This window comes from Panulirus ornatus, chromosome 58 (assembly GCF_036320965.1).
Source record: "Panulirus ornatus isolate Po-2019 chromosome 58, ASM3632096v1, whole genome shotgun sequence".
NCBI classification, from domain to species: Eukaryota; Metazoa; Arthropoda; class Malacostraca; order Decapoda; family Palinuridae; genus Panulirus; species Panulirus ornatus.
Window position 1 is genome coordinate 7,067,843 of NC_092281.1, and position 18,512 is coordinate 7,086,354.

At 49.6% G+C, this 18,512-nt stretch overlaps 1 protein-coding gene across 3 annotated transcripts in view; it reads left to right on the forward strand.

Moving 5' to 3' along the window:
• Nucleotides 1-18,512, forward strand: part of LOC139766912 (uncharacterized) — a 332,290-nt gene that overhangs the window by 296,459 nt on the left and 17,319 nt on the right. Inside the window, exons 10-14 of one of the 3 annotated variants that reach the window (XM_071695945.1) lie at nucleotides 5,921-6,307; nucleotides 8,405-8,474; nucleotides 16,556-16,642; nucleotides 17,269-17,469; nucleotides 18,291-18,305. In XM_071695945.1, coding sequence (XP_071552046.1) covers nucleotides 5,921-6,307; nucleotides 8,405-8,474; nucleotides 16,556-16,642; nucleotides 17,269-17,469; nucleotides 18,291-18,305 — 760 coding nt within the window. The remainder of the gene's footprint in view (nucleotides 1-5,920; nucleotides 6,308-8,404; nucleotides 8,475-16,555; nucleotides 16,643-17,268; nucleotides 17,470-18,290; nucleotides 18,306-18,512) is intronic. The other 2 variants (XM_071695943.1, XM_071695944.1) reach the window with 2 other exon arrangements.

Consider the following 18,512-nt stretch of genomic DNA (forward strand, 5'->3'; position numbering starts at 1 on the left):
TAGAGTATGTCTTAGTGGGTGGGAGAGTGGGGATACCAGTGGCGCCATTGGCGGGACGAACGCACCCTTCCCTCCAGACGTGTTTTGTGGACACCACTCGTGAGCGCCCAGTCTGCTGAACCCCAGAGTTTTACAATAGCCTCTCATCCCTAGTACCGACCACCGGGGTGGTACTTCCTAACCCTCCCAGGGGAAAGGTTGTTCCGTCCCTGGGGGGATAAAAAAAATCCCAGGTGGGTGTGGGGGGATACGGAGCGACTTGCCAGTCGGTAAGGAATATGTTAGAGTCGCATCATGTCGTCAGTAGACGGCCGTAGAGAGAATAAGCCGGACGGACGGGAATCGCTGACTGGCCTGCATGCGTCTAGATGTTTATGAATGGAGGAGCGTGGTCAGCGGGTGGTGTAGAGCCAGTGTTGTGCTTTGGTCTCGGACACTGAGCATGTTATGCTATCTCATTGCTGACTGGCCTAGAAGACAGGCAGGTGATGGTGGCGTGTGTGTGTGTGTGTGTGTGTGTGTGTGTGTGGGGGGGGGGGGGGTAGCCAGCCAGTCAGCCCAGCACACACAAACTCGTTGTCAACTGTTGCCACACGGGTGAGGGACCCACATATTGGCTGACGGTGCTGGGACCCACGTGCAGTGTAGGAGGAGGCGTGCAGACGGCATCCTGCTGTACTCTCGCTGTTACTTCCTCCTCCCGCCACTAGAGTCACATGTAAGTATCCCCGGAGGTGTTCTGGTTTTCTCTTGGGCACAGACCGCGTCTTGTCAGTCACCAGAATCGGACCAGAAGTTGGGGATTTTCTTACCAGTGGCGCTACTCTCGGTCTCCTCTGCTGGTGCGGGAGGACAGTAAGAAGGTGGTCATCAGGAGTGCCGCCAGCAGCAGACCACCACAGCTCTCCGTTCATCACACCCTCCCTCCCTCCTTTGTTTCTTCCAAATTTCCACCTCCGTGTTAACGTACAGACACTCCTGCGATGCGTGGTAGGTGGCCATATGTCGTAGGGTGGGATGGGGCACGCGAAAGACTTTGACAGTCTGCTGAAGAAGGCCCTCCGAGGGTGGGGGGATTGTGGTGTACCAGTCAGACAGATGCTCCCCGTCTGATTGTAACAGTTGACCCACTACGATCAAGATGTTGGCGGCCGTCTCCAGCCGGTCACTGACTGCTTGGCAGTTATGCCGGAGGACATACGAACGTCTGTGGATGAGACAGTACGCAAGCGAGGTTCCTCTATGACCCTGGCCACCTTCCCCTCTCGTACCGTAACCGTTGCTGTGAGAAACCTCAGTATTCATCCCACGTCGTTATGGTAATATATGTCCACCCAGACGTCTCATATAACTGTTCGACGCCAACCCGTTGGGGAGGGAGACCCATGCCATAGCACTCAAGTGCCCGACCTGTAGGTGTCACAGGTTGAGTCGAAGTGCCACACAAGAAGATGGTGAGGCCACTTCGAAAATGTCACAGCATATCAAGTTTGGTTTATGCCGGCTCCCTGGTCGTATGTCTGGTTCTAGCCTTGACAGACTCGATGGTTCATGTGTAGTTTCGTCTCTTTTAAGTGAGGCAAGGGTGGAGGGGCGGGTAAGGATGGACTGGAGAGCTATCCAATCACCCCCAGTGGGGCGGGAGCGCGCCAGGCGACCTTGAAAGGCGAAGCGGGGGGGGGGGGGGGGGGGGGTGTCAAGGACTAAGAGGGCCGACTGTGTGGGATCATCATCGTACACCTTAACCCAGGCACTTGAGAGCGACTCCCCCTCGTGGTCGTCTGGCCGACCAGTGGCACCACCACCACAGCCCCGTGCACCCTGCCTCAACCAGGCATCATGTTCCTACAGAACTGATTTGGAAATGGAAGTTTCCGTAGGTTGGCCCTCAAACTTCCGCCGCAGAAGGTTCCGGTGTTGCCCATCCTGAAGTTTTTCTCGACTGGTGGTCGACTTCCGCCATATGTCTCAGCAGTACAAGGCCTATGTGTGTGTGTGTGTGTGTGTGTGTGTGTGAGTGTGTGGTGATCACTCGTGATTGCTTCACGCATTCTGGTCATTTGGTGCCTCATCGCCGGCGTCTCATTATCAGGGGGAAGAAAAGAAAAGGACATTCTCGTGAGGTGTGAGGGACTTACGAGTGAGTGACTGAACACACTCAAGACTTGTTATGTCATCCAATATGTCGGTCACGAAGATATACACACAACTGCTCATAATCGGACAGTGATATGTAGGTGTTTTTATCGAAAAGTCTTGGCTTAAATCCAATTGCTTTGGAAAGTTTAAATTTATCCAGAAGCCAGCGATAGTTTGAAGTGCTTCTCAGTTCCTCTGCTTGTTTAATGTTCTGCCTTCTGTACGTTAGAGTTCTGTACCTATGGTGAGAAAGGGATTAAGTTATTTTGAGACGAAGATTGGCATAACTGTTTCCAAGGCCGGTGGCTGTTGTAAGAGCAACGCTAAGGCTGGGATATTTGTATCCCTGCCCGCTGAGGGGTTGTAACAACAGGGAATGAGAGTGGCGATGATGTGAAAACATAGAACGTTGTGACCCAGCCTTTCAGTCGCTTTAAATGAGGAATTAAAAAAAAAACGGAATATGACCCTTGACGCAGCCAGACTAGGAGGTTGTGTATTGAAATTTAGCGGAGTCATTGGAAAGCAAAGGGAATTGTCCCCTTCTGTTTAGACTTGTTACAGTATTCTTATTTGTGGAGGAACTAGGCTTTTAAACCCCAGGTAGTTTGCCGCGACTTGCTACTTGGTCAGCACCACATTGTTTCTGGTGGTATGGCTCAACACGGCACATGGATAAACGTCTAAAAGATTCACATCTTGAAGCCAAGAGGAAAGGAGAGGATAGACCATCTACCCCCAGCGGTATTGGCTGACTTTTACACTCCATGTATGTCAGAGTTGGTGTCGTAATCTGTGCGAAGACTGTGGTAGAGCCGTCTCCCTCCCTTAACTATCTTCTCGGGCCGCCACACCATATATAGACGCTTGATGTGTGATAGCAGGGTTGGGTTAGGCGAGCGAAGTAAGGCAGGAGGGAGGAGGAGGAGGATGATGTGTGGGTCGTGAGGTGACAGCCCTCTTGGCTCCACTGCTACACACATCAACTGACACTGCAAAAATGAGGCTCGTGCGTCGGACGTACTTCACTCTAGGTTTTAATATTTCTAGACGTGTGTGTGTGTGTGTGTGTTTATTTGCAGTGTGCGGGGAAGGAGCTGTCCAGTCTTCGGGCCTAAACATCGTGTGTGTGTGTGTCTGTGTGTGTGTCATATTTTTGTACGGAAAGCATTACCTTGACTTGAAAACTGAGGGGTGGTGTTGATGATGGGTATTTCTGAGAAGTGGTGATGGCGATGGGTATTTCTGAGGAGTGATGATGGGTGTTTCTGATTGGTGGTGTTAATGAGGTGCTGGGTAAAACTACGAGCTGTTTTCCGCCAAGGTCGTTCACTGGCCAGTCGGGGCTCCATCAGCCCTGACATTCTGATTTTTTTTTCCTTTTTTTTTTTTTTCCTGAGAGCGTTTGTTCCTGTTGGTAACGTTGAGGGTGGCCGCCTGGGAGGTAAGGGGAGGTACTGGGGAGAGTTGTAGAAACTGTGCCGTGGGGACTGACGGCGGCCTGGCCCAGGCGCCTCTCTCCTGCAGGAGGTTAGAGGTAGCTTTATAGCTTCCTTTAAGGGAAAACGTATGGTCGTGTGACAGTAGGATTCAGTATCTCGCTTGACATCAAATGGAAGACGTTTTCATGTTAAGCTTTGTATAGCATTATCTGCAGCACTTTGGGCCGGTAATGAGGCTCTGTAGACGACGACGCCTTCCCCCAGATGCAGGTGACGAGGTCCTCCTCCTCCTCTTCCTCCTGCTTAGTGTTGCAGTTTGTATATGCATGTGAGAGGAGTGGGGTCCCGTGCCCCCCCCCCCAGCTCCCACATTAGGTTACGATTGACGTCACAGTGGACCGCTGAGGGTTAAGCCAAACGAGAAAAACTGGATCCAGCTCCCCCCACCCCCCACCTCCTTTGTAGCAGCAGGTGAGGTAAGTGTGTGGAGGAGCGAAAGAGAAGCAGAGGGAGATGGAATGTTCCGCTGGCTGGGGGTGGGACGGCACTTGGAGAACTGTTGAAGATCCTGAGGTCGGGAAAGGGTTACTTCCTCCTGCTTAACCTTGTGTGTGCGATGTTCATTTTGGTAAAAGACAAAATAAAAAAAAAAAATCTCATAGACCCAGGCGGGGCCAGGGAGGAGGGATTGTCCTCAGTTTGGACCCCATTCCCTGCACGGGTCCTTCGGTTGAAATTGATCAAATTTGCGGGGTGTGTGAGACATTGCTGAACGAAGGTTAAAAGGTGGAACTACTAATATCCCTGTCCTCATCACAATGTCTTTCATAGTTTTTGCAGCTCCCGGCCCAGACTTCCTATAGCCGAGGCTGGGCAGTAATGATCATTGTGCCAACAGCCTACCACGAACCAGGACACCACCACGGACGCTGTGTCTGGTTGGATCTCATATCTTTAATACTTTCCCGAAATTATCTTCTATTCCGTATGTCTCCTGGAGGAAGTAAAAGGTTGGCTTTTCCATTAACTCGTTCGCACTTTACCCTGGGATCTCGGGCGGGTTATGAAGCTTTCTCAGGGGAGGTGCAGTCCGTCCCTGGGCCTCCACCGGCAGGGTCAGCCTCCCTGCCTCACCAGGACGCTGCAGGGCAGCTACGACGGACGTGAGTGTACGGTACAGCCTCACCTGCCGCAGTCATGACCGCATCGTTCGCTCCTGCTGGATGCTAATAGGCCGGATACCCACGTCTTCTACGGTAACGCTACGCTCTGAGGACTGTCACAGTGACCCAGGGTGTGACCAGGACCACTCACAACCCAGGGCGTTACCGCGCAGGACCGGTGGGATGGGTGGGGTTCCGCCACTGCGGCCCCTCCAGCTATGACTTGGTTACCATAGGTTACGTTTGACGTCATCAGCGGCCTGGTGAGGGTTAACCAATAGGAAAAAAGCTGGAATTTTTTTTCGCTGCAGGTGAGGGAAGATGGAATGTTCCGCTCGCCCGAGTTTATCCTCCCAGTAGAGTGTCTGTTTTACCGTTTTAAGACCACGAAAAGTAAATTTGAATATATGCCAGTTTATATAACAGTAAAGATATTGATTAGACCTGAAGAATACGCAAATTATAGTATGTAAAGCTTGTATTTGGCTGTCACAAGACCATTAAAGTACTCGAACATGCGGGGGGAAAAGAACTAGGTGTATCCAACTATAAGGACAGAATGCATGGAACCTGCATCGTGAAAGCACTGTTTTATTTTTTTTATTATTACGAACCATCCTTCATCATACCATTCGTACTGTGTAGCAGGTGTTTTTGGTCGTCGTATAGCGCGGCTGTGGTCGTGAAGCGTTGCTGTGGTCGTGTTGGTGGATGAGCTTACCATCTGCTGGTGTCACCTGTTGACTCACGGTGAGGTTCGAGACTTGCTGGTGACTCACATGTGCAGGTGCGTGTGTGTGTGTGTGTGATGGTCCATGTGTCTTGCTGGTGGAACGCCATAACCAGCAGCACCCGCCTCGCCCAAGGTGGATGACTGGTTTACATCCACCACGTCAGGACCGCCTGCCTGCCTGCCTGTTTGTGGTGTGCTCGGGGTGTGAAGTTGTTGAACCGCATGGCGGTAGACCTTGGCTTCGCCCCCCCCCCCCTCCCCCCAAGCTATCATCCTGGCCCACAGGTGTGGCTGGGAGGAAAGTGGATGGGGAGGGGGAATCGATGAGGCAAGTGTTTCCGGCAACAGGTAGATTATGAGTGCAGCATTACCTAAGAGTGTGAGGTTGATGGTGGTGGTATGTGAGGTTTGGCTGCGTGACTGAGAGAGAGTCGTCTCGCCAGGTTGGATGAAGTTGGTAGCAGCAGCCGTGGCATCATGTGTGGTGGAGCTTGGGGGTCTACCTCCACCATCCCGGGGGGCGGCGCCCAGAAGGACCCAGACGCCCTGCCCCTCGACCCGGCCTCGCCCGTGACCTTCGACCCCGGTGCGCCTGTGACCCACGCCCCGACCGCGCTCGACCTGACCGCCCAACAGGACCGGCAGACGGATCCTGACCCCCAGCGGGAGGGCGTCAGAGATGTCCCACAGGACACCTGTACCACCACCACCACCACCACTACCACCGCTGGCGCCACCCGTCAGGATCTCTTCCTGCCGGGTCTCCACCGGAAGCGTAAAGAACATGCAGATGGCTATGAAGGTGGAGAGCACGACCCCAAAGTGATAAGGTACAAAACGGCAGAGAGAGAGAGAGAGAGAGAGAGAGAGTATGTGTGGGGAGGGCGGCCTCACCCCCTGGCATGACCTAGCACGCCCTGCCTATCCCTACCTGGATAATGTTGCTGTTCGTGTGAACCAGTGGGACGCGCCATCAGCCTCCTTTACCTATCCTTCCATCCTCCGCTGCCACCAGTAACGTGCAAGCCCCGTCCCGCTGCTTGCATGGAGCCCCGTTAAGGGCGGCCTCCCAGCACTGCTTATTATATGCTTACGTGTAGCCTTCCTCCCTTGTTAAATATTGTGGGCTTTTTAGTTGTTTTTATTTCCATTAGCTTTGTTACGTATGTGCAGGTAGTTATGCTTGATGGGAGAGCGTCATGGCTTTGGAGTAGGACGCTGCCATGACACTGCCCCAGCAGCAGCGGGCCCTCCTCTGCCACTCTCTTGACCTTGTCATGTAATTTGTGCCTCATGTCTCGTGACTGACGCACCAGTCGATCCCTCAGTTGATATGTCAAATTATTTGATTTGTTTTTCAAGTTCATTACAGATGAACCATATGTTCACAGTCATTTCCCAAATGTGTGATTCATTTGGATGTTCACTCCCTCCTGTCTTATTAGCTCACGTTGTTATAAGGCGGTTCTAATATTTCTCTCTCTCTCTCTCTCTCTCTCTCTCTCTCTCTCTCTCTCTCTCTCTCTCTCTCTCTCTCTCTCTCTCTCTCCCCCGCATGTGTGCGCGTCCGTGCTTCCGTCCGTCCGTCTGTCCTTGGAGGCGCTGTCGCCATCCCCCCCCCCCACGTGTCAGGATTCTTTCCCCCCCACGTGTCAGGATTCCCCCCCCCCCCCCACGTGTCAGGATTCTCCCCTTCCCCCTCACTCCCTCCCTCCCTCAGGCCAACAGTACTCTCCCCGTAGTCTCTCCTCACTGAGGCCAACCCCCCCCCCAGCTCTCGAGCAAGACACCTCTCGGTTCACAAAATTACGGTTGTGTTCAGGTGAAGCCGTTGATGACGTCAGCATCCTGACGGCTATTTATTTTTTTTTTTTTACGTGTCCAATCATGACATCCGCTTCGTCGGGCGCTGTGTGTTGTCGTCTGGGGACATAGTCGCATGCCTTATTAGCTACGGTACACGAGTCAGGATATTTGTATAGGCTAGCAACGTTTTGATTATATGTTGAAATATAGTTTTTATGTTTTGATTGGTGTGTGTGTGTGTGTGTGTGTGTGTGTGTGTGTGTGTGTGTGTGTGTGTGTGTGGCATCGCCTGGCACCTATGTATATTGTTGAAAGTGGAGCTTGTTACACTGCCTGGCACTTTTGTGTATTGGTATGATTGATATTATGGCACGACCTGGCATGCTGTCATATAACATCCCCCCCCTTACCCTGTTACTGCCCCTGGCATGCTGTCATATTCCTCCCCTCCCCTTGTGCTGCCCCTGGCATGCGCTGTCACCCTTATCTCCCCCTGTCTCCAGCAGTCCCGTCTGGTCTGTCCTTGTCCCAGCACTGTTCCTATCCCCAGTCTCATGGCCACTGTCTAGCCTCGGATTGTGTGGGTAGCGACAGTCCGGATGTGGTGTACTTACGTCGGACCTGCTGCCCCATCCACACACTCCCCATCCTCATGTGCCCTTACCCCAGACTGGACCTTGCCCCACATCATCACTATTAAGTCCATGCCTCATGTCAACCATGATGTACCCCCTATCCGGCCCTTACCCTTTTTGGCCAGGTCTTGGACTAAAGCTATCAATACCTCCTCCTCCTCCTCCCTCGGCTCATCTCTCCTTACCCCAGCACCAACTTTGAAAGCTTAATCCCTGAGGTACGCGTGAATGATTCCTCCTCCTCCTCCTCCTCCTCCTCCTCCTCCTCCCTACCTGTTCCCCGCTACGGCACGTGAGCTTTTCTGTTGGGCGCGTGTTATAGCCTCTTAGCCCCGTGCACGCGAGGTGTGGGGAGCAAACCCACCCACCCACCCTGTGCCAGGTACTCTACCCCGCTCGTGCCAGATAGAGAAGTAATGTTGATTGAACCTTACCCCTCATGACGACACCAAACTACCCCTGACCGCTCTTGTGTTTATTTTACAGGTCCAACAAGGAGGTCGTGGGTGACCTTGACAGCATCAGTATCCGGCCGAAGGTGCCAGCCTACGCCAAGGTGAGTGTCCCCCCCCCCCCCACCCCGTCCATATATCTATCTATCTATCTCTCTATATTTATATATACACACACCTTGTTCGTCATAGTTATGGTGATGACTTAGAACCTCAAACGAGGCAGTGGGTGAGGGATGGGAAGAATGGGCTTTTCCGTTTAGATTATAATCTCATTCCGTCTGTAGGATGTAAAAGGGTCGTATATATTAGGAGAGGTTTTAGCAATACGAGGAGTTGTGTTGTAGAGCCCAGGGTCAAATGCATATGAGTTCAGGAGAGGAATGTTCTCTGGCAAATAGTGCGTTACCTACCGCGTCCACATGACCTTTCGAGATGTCACCGGCAGTCCCATGACGCTATCAATGTCCTCTAGCACGACAGGCGCCTCGCATACACTCATGATCATGGTCGTCCCTCACTACACTCATCAGCTCTCTCCTCCTACTTCCTCAATGTAAGCGGGTCCTGCTCAACATTTGCCTCTCTGAATTTTGCTCCTCACGGATTCGCCTATTATTCCCCCGGAGATCTGAGGTCCTGGCTGGGTCCTCATGTGTCCTCATTGTTCTCTTTGGAGTTTTGGTGCGTAGTGGGAGAAGTGGACTGAGGGAAGGAGGTTGTGGAACACACACACACACACACACACACACACACACACACACACACACACACACACACACACACACTCACACACACCACTTGTGCATATAACTAGATGAATAGAAAGGGTGAATAACCATTTGATTACATATTATTTGATTTTTCCTGTACATTCGAAGCAGAGAGCACTGAGGAGGGTTAGTGTGTAGTAGATATATGAGGAGGTCGGGACTGATGTGTTTGATGACGGGAGGGATAAAGAACTCGAGGAGTACCACACAAATACATCCTGCCTGGATACAGATCGAGTGGGAGGCAACCAGATGTCCCCTGAAGCCGCCACACATCCCTGTGAACACTGAGATTTGATGATGTCCTCACTGGGGAGTGCTGTTGGAAGGGTTAGTGATAGATCGAGTCACGGAATGAGGATTACTGTCATGCCCCGGTTTACGTAACCCTCCACCACGAATGGCCGGACCTCCTCCTCGTGCTTGGAGAGTGGCCATGGTTGCTCAGGGTCGCCGTAGTTTGGATGGACGCAGAGGTGAGGCTTCCTGAGCTGGTTGTGCCACCTGTGAATCTAATAAAGTCTCTTGAGTCTATTGAGGACATTTTTAGCCGGTGAGGAGTCTCCCTTTCCAGTCGAGACCGTCCTACCGTACATTCAGGAATTGTTTTAGATATTCCAGGTGCTGACTGTGCGTGACGCGGGCCCTTGGCGTACGATGAGGGCTTGTGCGATGCCTACATCCGTCACTTCTAATAATAATAATTCCCAAAGTTATCGGTTGGGCGGTTTCCAGTGTTGACCCCCCATTCCCCCCCCTACTGCTTTTAGTGGTCGTCCTCACTTGACACTAGAAGCCTCAGTGTTGAGCGATAGGGGAGGGTGAGTTTGTCCGCAGGCTGGCAGTCACAGCGTTGCACAAGACCCCTTGCTAACGTCATCACCTGCGGCTTCACGACCCCCATCACTTCCTCACGTGTCCCTCCCTCTCTCCCCTTCCTTCCCTCCCTTCCTCCACGATCTGCAAACGCTCTTCAACCTAATTATAACCCGCCTTACGTCCTCTTTAAGCCAATAAAGGACGCTCCTCTGTTGCTATTAATAACGGGCACTGAAGCCATTGAATGAGCTCGCCTGACCTGATCTTGTTAAAGAGCCACCATTCATCATGTTCCTTATAACTTGCCTGTTTTATATAAGAATCGTCGTCAGTCTATACGGTTTGGCGGGGCATGTTTTGCGCAAGCGAGGGAACTTCCAAACTTCCCTTCTCGAGCGTTCGTATTTTGATTTTGCTTGAGGGTGATATGTCAAGAGTTAGGGGGTTAAGTGGGAGGTGTTCTCTGGCTGGGTGTTGGAGATGACAGGGCTAAGAGAGTTTGATGTGGCAAGGTGTCGTGCATGGATATATATACTTGTACAGGATTATTCGTCTCCAAGGCCCGTGTGCCCCCACCTAGGCGCCTGGCCTGGCGAGCGAGCATGGTGGGCAGGAGTGTACAGAGTTACAAGTAAAAAGTATGTTCGATGAGGAGATAAGATTTCAGCACTTCATTTGGGTGTTTAAAGGCGACAGCAACATTACCCACTTCCACAGTTACTAGCATAAGTATTATCCACACTGAGTTGAAAACTTTTCTTTTAAGGACAGACTTGAACTTGGAAAGCTGCGCATTGCAGCTTGCGCGTACCATAGGCAAGTCTTGGTATGGGTTTTAAAGCCTTTGTTGGTTTTATTTATCACTCCTGGCACAACGTTTTTCGCTCACATGTGCGAGAGATTTTGTAAATGTAAATTTTTAGATATCATTCATAAGAACGAGAGTATTTTCCGAGTCCAGGAAATATATTACGGAGTTGGGAACGCAAGGCGAACGTGGATACTAGGCTATGGTCGTCACGGAGGTTTCAAATCGCGTTCTCATGGGGACGTCGCAGCCTCAGATGTGGTCATCTATTCTGGGCGATCAGTCGATGACCACTCATGAATTAATCTAATATCACCTCCTTACAAGGTTGAGGAATGTTAGTTATGCTGTTTTCCTATTATTAAGGGAATGTGATGCGCCAGTCCTGTTCTTATTAGTGGCAGTAGATATAAGTGAACGTCATTTTACTAGTAAACCAGTTGAATGATAATCGAATTATTCAGATGTTCGTTGGATAACATTGGAGTCACATTTAACATTGAAGACTTGATCAGTTAAAGCGTTTTAGTTGGACTTTGTAATTTGTTTCGTATTGCAGTTGTTAATATCGCGGGGTCAAGATTTTGAATTAGTACAGGAGTGGTATGCTCAACCTTGTACTGGTATTTGCTTTTGTCGGAGAAGCCGTACCTACCTTACAAGAGATTAGTATGTTTACATTGTGATGCACGATGTGCGGTAACTCAGATTTTATCATACTTGACGCTGTCATCCGTAAATTTCATTTTCTTAACATCATTTACATCTAAAGGATTACTTGTGCCATATATTTAACGTTATCTGCAAATTGGCACCAATTGCCAAGGTGAATGACCTTGCATAACACTGCGGTATTATACCATAAGAAGGAGCAGGTATGAGGTTTCCATAATCATGACAGTGATAGGTGTCTCGCTGTGCTATAAATAATGTCACCCACTTTTATTTGAGGTTACGTGACGCTTGATGGGCATTCTGTTGAATCATTGGCAATAATGTCTATCTTGTACACAACTGTTGAGCTTGCATGTTTTGAAAGTATGTGAAATAGGACTAACATACGGTGGTACAACTTTTAATAGGAAAAGAAAAACTAAACGTTAGCTTATCTCCCAATCGCTGTCATGTAATTTCCTTACAGGAAAAGTTTCATATCTTTACAAGAATTGGCAATGGTTCTATAAACTACTAGGATTTTCTTTCTTAAACTATTCAAGTTTAGTTAAAAGATAGGTTACTGCAGACTACCTGACCACGCTATTCTTTTATATTAGTTTTTTCGTTTTCATGTGTGGAACATACTGAATATAACTATCCCGTGTCTTCACTATACAGGCACTATACTCTCTTGGAGGTGGTAATGGTGGTGGGAGGTGGTTGCTGGAGCGGTGGTGTGTGTCAGGCTTCTCAAGCAACGCGGCCGCCCTAGTGACACCGCCTCCTCCCCACCACGCCATCTCTACCCCTCCCCTCCACACCATCATTGCCACCTCCCCCTCCACACCAACACGGACCCTCCCTCTTCCACACCAACATTGCTATCATCCCCTCCACCCTGGCACTGTCACCTCCCCCTCCACACCAGTCTGACTGCCCCTCGGCACTGATAACGAGGAAGTGGGAGGTTGACACCACTTGTGACCATTGTACCTCATGCGCCTGCGTACAACAATGTCGTTAGACCACTTCTCTCCTTCAATTGCTCTCTTCCTCCTAATGACTCTTGCTCTGTCGTTGTTTTTCCTCCTACTTTCTCTTATTCATCAGCGCTCCCTTGTCTCTAGTCCTTTTCGGTAGTTATAGGTGGTGGTGGGACTAAGTAACCTCGCTCGATGTTGACTTCAGGGAATCGCAAAGGTGGTACGGGGCGGCACTCGTGAATCGAAGATTAGAAAAATTGCACTGGAACTCAGCCTAGTGAGAGTTAATGCACTGGAACTCAGCCTAGTGAGAGTTAATGCACTGGAACCCAGCCTAGTAAGAGATAATGCTCTGGGTCCTAACCTTGTCGGGATTTATACATGGTAAGAAGTTAAGGTAGTTATTGCCTTGGTGTAGAAGGATTTACCTTCAGTGGATCCTCCAGTATTGTTCTTATGGACTTGATGAGTCCTTGCTTATTTCACAGTGGATTACAAGCGTTCTATCACGTTGTGATGCACCGAGTGGAAGGGGGGAGGGGGTGAGGGTGTAGGCGGACACGAGCCTCATGATCGTCCGGGGAGGCCGCGGGGAGGGGTAGGAGTAGATAGGGGAGGGAGGAAGGAGTCGTTGGGGACGCGATATCAAAACGTCACTGCCGCTATGAAGACGTTAACACAGTAGGTTGAAGAGGTGGTTGAGAGGGTCGGGTGGCGGGCGTCCGGAGATAAGGCACACCTTTCTTGGTGTTGGTCCAGGCGTGATGGACGCATCTCCTGCTAGGCTTCATCCTTTCTCTTACCCTCTCTGGTCTCGTTACGTTCCACAAGGGATATCCAAGGGCGTTCCTGTGTCTTCATCTTTTCTTGTGTTTTCCAGCCCAGACGTTCAGATTAACTCCTTCCGCCACAATTCATGCCGGATTTTACTTATTATTTTTTTTCCTGAAGGGAATTTCCCATTTCTGTGGACATGAGCGATGACGGCATTTCTCCTTTCACAGCTGCCTCCGTGACTGCACCGCCTGGCCTAACGATGATACCATCTAACCTCCCGTATAACGATCAGCATCTATTGCTACGATCCCCTGCTGTGTCCCGAGGTCACAGTTGCCACTTTAACTGTCGCAGCAACGTGGTCCCGCACAGTAGCAGGGACGGGCATGGCAACAGGGGAGGGTAGGGTGGGACATGGCAACAGCATGCCAGGGTACGCGGCGAGAACCTTTTTAACTGGGTCACACCGCTACAGAGGGTGTTCACCGGGGGTTGTCAGTCGTCTTGTTCGGAGACCATCATCACCTCGATGTAAGTGACGTGCGAAGGAGAGGCACTGTGAGAGGATCGCGACGGAGACCATACCTGAGATGATGTGGTTTGGGACGATTGGTTGGGATTGATGGGGTGAAGGGATACAGTGGTTGGGATGGGGTAGGATGGGAATGACACTGGCATCAAACTGGCTAGATATTTACCGGAAAGTCATGACAAGGCAGGAGTAACACGTAACGCTCACCGCATTTCTTGGTTAATGAATGATATTGTTCCTGTCCCCCGCGACCCACCTTATATAAAATCCTTAATCCAAGGTCCACCAGAGAGCGTCTTCAACCATATATCATTTCCTCCGGCTATTTATCATTTTCTTTTCATTCTTTCTGTAGTTGCTTCAACTATGTTTCTCCTTTCTCTTGGTACTGCACTGACCACCCTGACCGATTTTTTTTTCTTCTGGACTTGTATTTTTTTTTACCTTATCATATTGGTAGGTAGTTGTGGGGTAGGGTTAGGGTTACTGGTTCTGGGCGTGTGTAGTTTGATGCGCGAGTCGGCACGTACGCATTTCCCTGCAGGATATTGGTTAGTTTTTCATCCCTGCGTCGTCACGCTTGGTAAGATGTGCCGCTTCTCAAAATACCAGAAATGCTATTAAAATCCTTTGCCACGTGAGTTACGTAATGGAAGCTTGGACACCATTCGTAAATTTAAGTCAGGCTCTTCCTTTGTGTTATCCCTTCATCTTAATTGTGCTCCTTGTTGCCCAGTGACCCTCCTGTGTGTTGCTACCTCACTTCTCGCCAGACCAAAAAAAACAGGAAATCAGAAACTTGAATGTGGTTTGGACGTCATCCGGGCGTGCGGTGCTTAGGTGTTGATATCAGAAAATGGAGTTCCTTAGTCGTGGCCAAAGTGTAAAGATAATGACCCGTCGTGGTGTAGAAAATGGGAGTCGTGGAGTGAACAGTTAGGCACATGGCAGTCCTCGTGTCGGGAGCTGGAGCCATGCCCAACTCAGACATCCCAACACCTGCTCTCTCTCCCTTAGGAACAGAATGCCCTGAAGAAGGAAAAGTTAAATAAATATGAAGTAATAGCACGTGACATACTAAGACGACTTCAAAGAAAACTGTACGACGAAAACACATAAGAAAAATGGAGAGGTTTAATGTGCCAAGAAGAAATGAGAAATTCCCAGGCAGTAAACACACAGAAAGCTGCTTGATAAACCCAAATTTGATAACTGTCCTACAGTGCCCATAATGAAGCGTGGAGCTTCATAATGTAACGGTTAGCTTCCCCAAATGACGCAGTTAACTGGCCGACCGACCAGGATCAAGCCCGCCTCCGCCAATAATAGGTTCGAATCCTGGTCGAGGCAATTGATCAGATGTCAACCTATATCTGTTCGTCTTTACCTAAGGGCTGGTCAATGAATACTTGATCGCGCGCGAAATTGTGATCCTTTCCAATATATATATATATATATATATATATATATATATATATATATATATATATATATATATTGATTAGGGCATTCAGTTGCCCGTATCGTCTCACTTTGCTAACATAAAAAAGAGAATTGGTTTAGTGCACGAGGAGTTAGACCTGCCCAATAGCTATACCTCGTCATTGGTACAGTTAATCTCTCTCTCTCTCTCTCTCTCTCTCTCTCTCTCTCTCTCTCTCTCTCTCTCTCTCTCTCTCTCTCTCTCTCAATAACTCGCTCCGGATGTCGCTGGAGGGCATGAATGGTGGGAGAGGCCCTCCCTTAGGGGACCGATCGTGACGTTGTGTCGATATAACGTGTAACTTCATGGGAAGGCCGGTTTTGACTGGTGGGTCCTGATATTGTTGTTACTGTGGTATAGCGAGGCGGTTGCCGCCGCGTGTTTCCCTCCGCTGGGGCTATTATTACCACCACCATCGTGAGCCGCTGTCTCCGGGAAACACATCCGGTGCAGGTGTAGCGCGGTCCCCAAGTGACCCGACACAACACACCGAGTGATGATGATAAGGGGCAGTAGGTGGCTACAGCATCGTCAGTGAAATTTCCAATCAGGGTATTACCACAAGCAACAGAAACACGATGACATCAAAGAGGAACATACAGCTCTCTCTCTCTCTCTCTCTCTCTCTCTCTCTCTCTCTCTCTCTCTCTCTCTCTCTCTCTCTCTATATATATATATATATATATATATATATATATATATATAGCTGACAATGTGTCAAAAAAGACTTTTTGTTTGATTTAGTATTAGTAAACAGCACTTGACCGTAGTTGAAAATTGGTTAAAGTTCTGTGAAATACTGCTGTTGTTTGTGTAGTATGTCAGGGAAGACATAGCTACGCTTTATTCAAAGAAAAATGAATTTCATCAAAGTTAACGCAGGGGTGTCATACGCTTTTAGCGTCCGACTGAGTCTTACATCTTATAGCGGCACACATAATGATATTCACAGCAGGGCACGTCTCTCTTGAGTCTGGTATGTCTGGAGGGCAGGGCAGGGCAGTGAGCCAGGCTACCTACCTGCCCCAAAGAGGTTACAGGTACTCGACAAACTTGGATTGTGTATAGATATATAGAGTTGATATGTGACAAGTTACAGAGGTTGGCAGAGAGTCCGAGGTATTTAGTAACTGATGCATAGCTCAGGAAGGGATGGAACCCCTTATATAAGAGGCAGTAGTGTTGTATGAATAGTCACAGACATGGGCTAAGGGGCCATGTATATGGGTACATGCACAGGGTAGTATGTCTGGGCCGCCCTGGATGACTAGCAGATATAAGGGTATTGGGAACTATATTCTACACGTCTGGTTGAGACAAGCGGAGACTAACGTGGATGATCTTCTCCCGCAGGACTTCTTGGATAGTCCCGCTGACTCCTTGGCTTCACCCGACGACGATGACCTGCCCTCGACCGTTGACGAGGACCAGAGCGCACAGGTAACTCTTGACTCCCTCTCGAGTCCCACTCGAACTTCCGTAACTCCCCCTTCAACCCTACTCATTGCCGTTAGACGCCATGTCGTCGTCTTAATCGCCTCCCTCCATTTATACGAACTTCCCATCCTCCCAAGGACTTTATTCCCTCCTAAATTGTTCTGAATACATCTGGCCGACCTGAATCTCCTAAGATCCTCTTTTCTATCCCTTGCAAACCGCTTACACGTACGTCAATACCCTTCCTCTCCCGTCTTGAGAAGTAGAAACCCTGAAAAATCAGGCATTAACGCAAACCTATTTGTACTTTAAGGATGTGAACGTGCCTTTAGTTATTTGTCTGATTGTAGGGTTATCTGAGATGAAACTGTGTTGAAGGATTTTTTTTTTTTTTTTTTTTTTACATTATGGAAAGTGGAGGGTTTTAACACTCGTGGACCCTCATCTGTTGAACGTTTTCTATAATCATTACATCTTGTTAAACTTACGTACGTGTTTAGCATTCACAGTTTCCTCTCTGTTTAATAGCATGTCTCTGTGTACGTATGCCTGTCTCTTCATCTGCATGTCTGTGTAATGACGATAACCACAGTAACTAAGACGATGGTCGTCCTGTCCGTGTTTAACAGAGCCCAGAGAGCAGTTGCGTCTCTGCAAACGACTACTGGGAGACTGGAGGCGAGAGCGAGGGGCCCGGCGTGTGCCCCGAACTGGACGACACACACGAGGAACGACGCCTCAGCGAGCGTTCCTTCCCCAGGGCCTACCCTCAGTCCTCACGCCGAAACCGACGCAGGACCAAGAAACGCCACCACAGCCACAGCCCTCAGGTACGCCACCACATACCAGGGGTCTTCCATGTACCCAGTGCATGTACGTAGTGGATTTTGTTGGATGTGATGCCCTAATAGTCATTAACCCCAAGTGGTCATTAAGCCTTCGCTTTAGATATGAAATGTATACCGCAATGATTACAAGCGAAGATAAGATGGCTACTGGCCTGGTGTAGTTAAGCGCGCGCTCGAGCGCGCGCGCGCGCACACACACACACACACACGCACACACACACACACACACACACACACACACACACACACACACACACACACACACAACGAGCCTCTCCCACGTACACTAGACTTGCGTGGTGAGCGTGGGGGAAGCCGTAGAGGCGAGCTAGTGACGCAGGCCCGGCCATATATGACGTGGTGGTGGCGGCTCACCAGACTGTGCGTTGCGTCTGGCATCGTAGTGCAGCCACAGGTGTTGAGTGAAAGTTGTATAGTGATAGAGAACTCACCCATCACTGCGAAGATTAGGTGATGTGAGTGTGTGCGGTTGGTGGTGGTGATCGGCGAGTGTTGGTGATGTCGGCACAGACACATTTTGTTTATTTATTCTCTCCTCACATGCCCGTCATGTCTAGACCAGAGTGAACTTGGTGGATGTCAACACTGGTTGCAAGGATTCCGAGTCTTCCAGTAAACTGTTTAAGGGGTAATCTTTCTGTTGTTCTGTTTTGTGAAAAGGCTGTCTTTTCTGAAGTCATCATGGAAGGATAAATATTCTTGGCCTTTCGGGTTGTAGATTTTCGGAAAAACATGTTGTTGTTGAGTGGGAGGGCTCTACCGGCAATTTGGGATGTATGAAGCGGAAAATGGTTAGGGTGAGTAGTTGTATAAACCGCCGAACAACGCCATTCCGCAGGAGCGAACAGGTGAGGGCCCGGAAGGCCCGCATCTTGTAGTGTAGGTGAAAGATGACGAACTACATCAGAGATAACGCTTCGAAGGACATGCGACCGATTACGTTTGATTTTGGTTCAGATTTTTCCTTATCGAAGCTGTGTGGTCAAGGGCGGACGCCATGACGC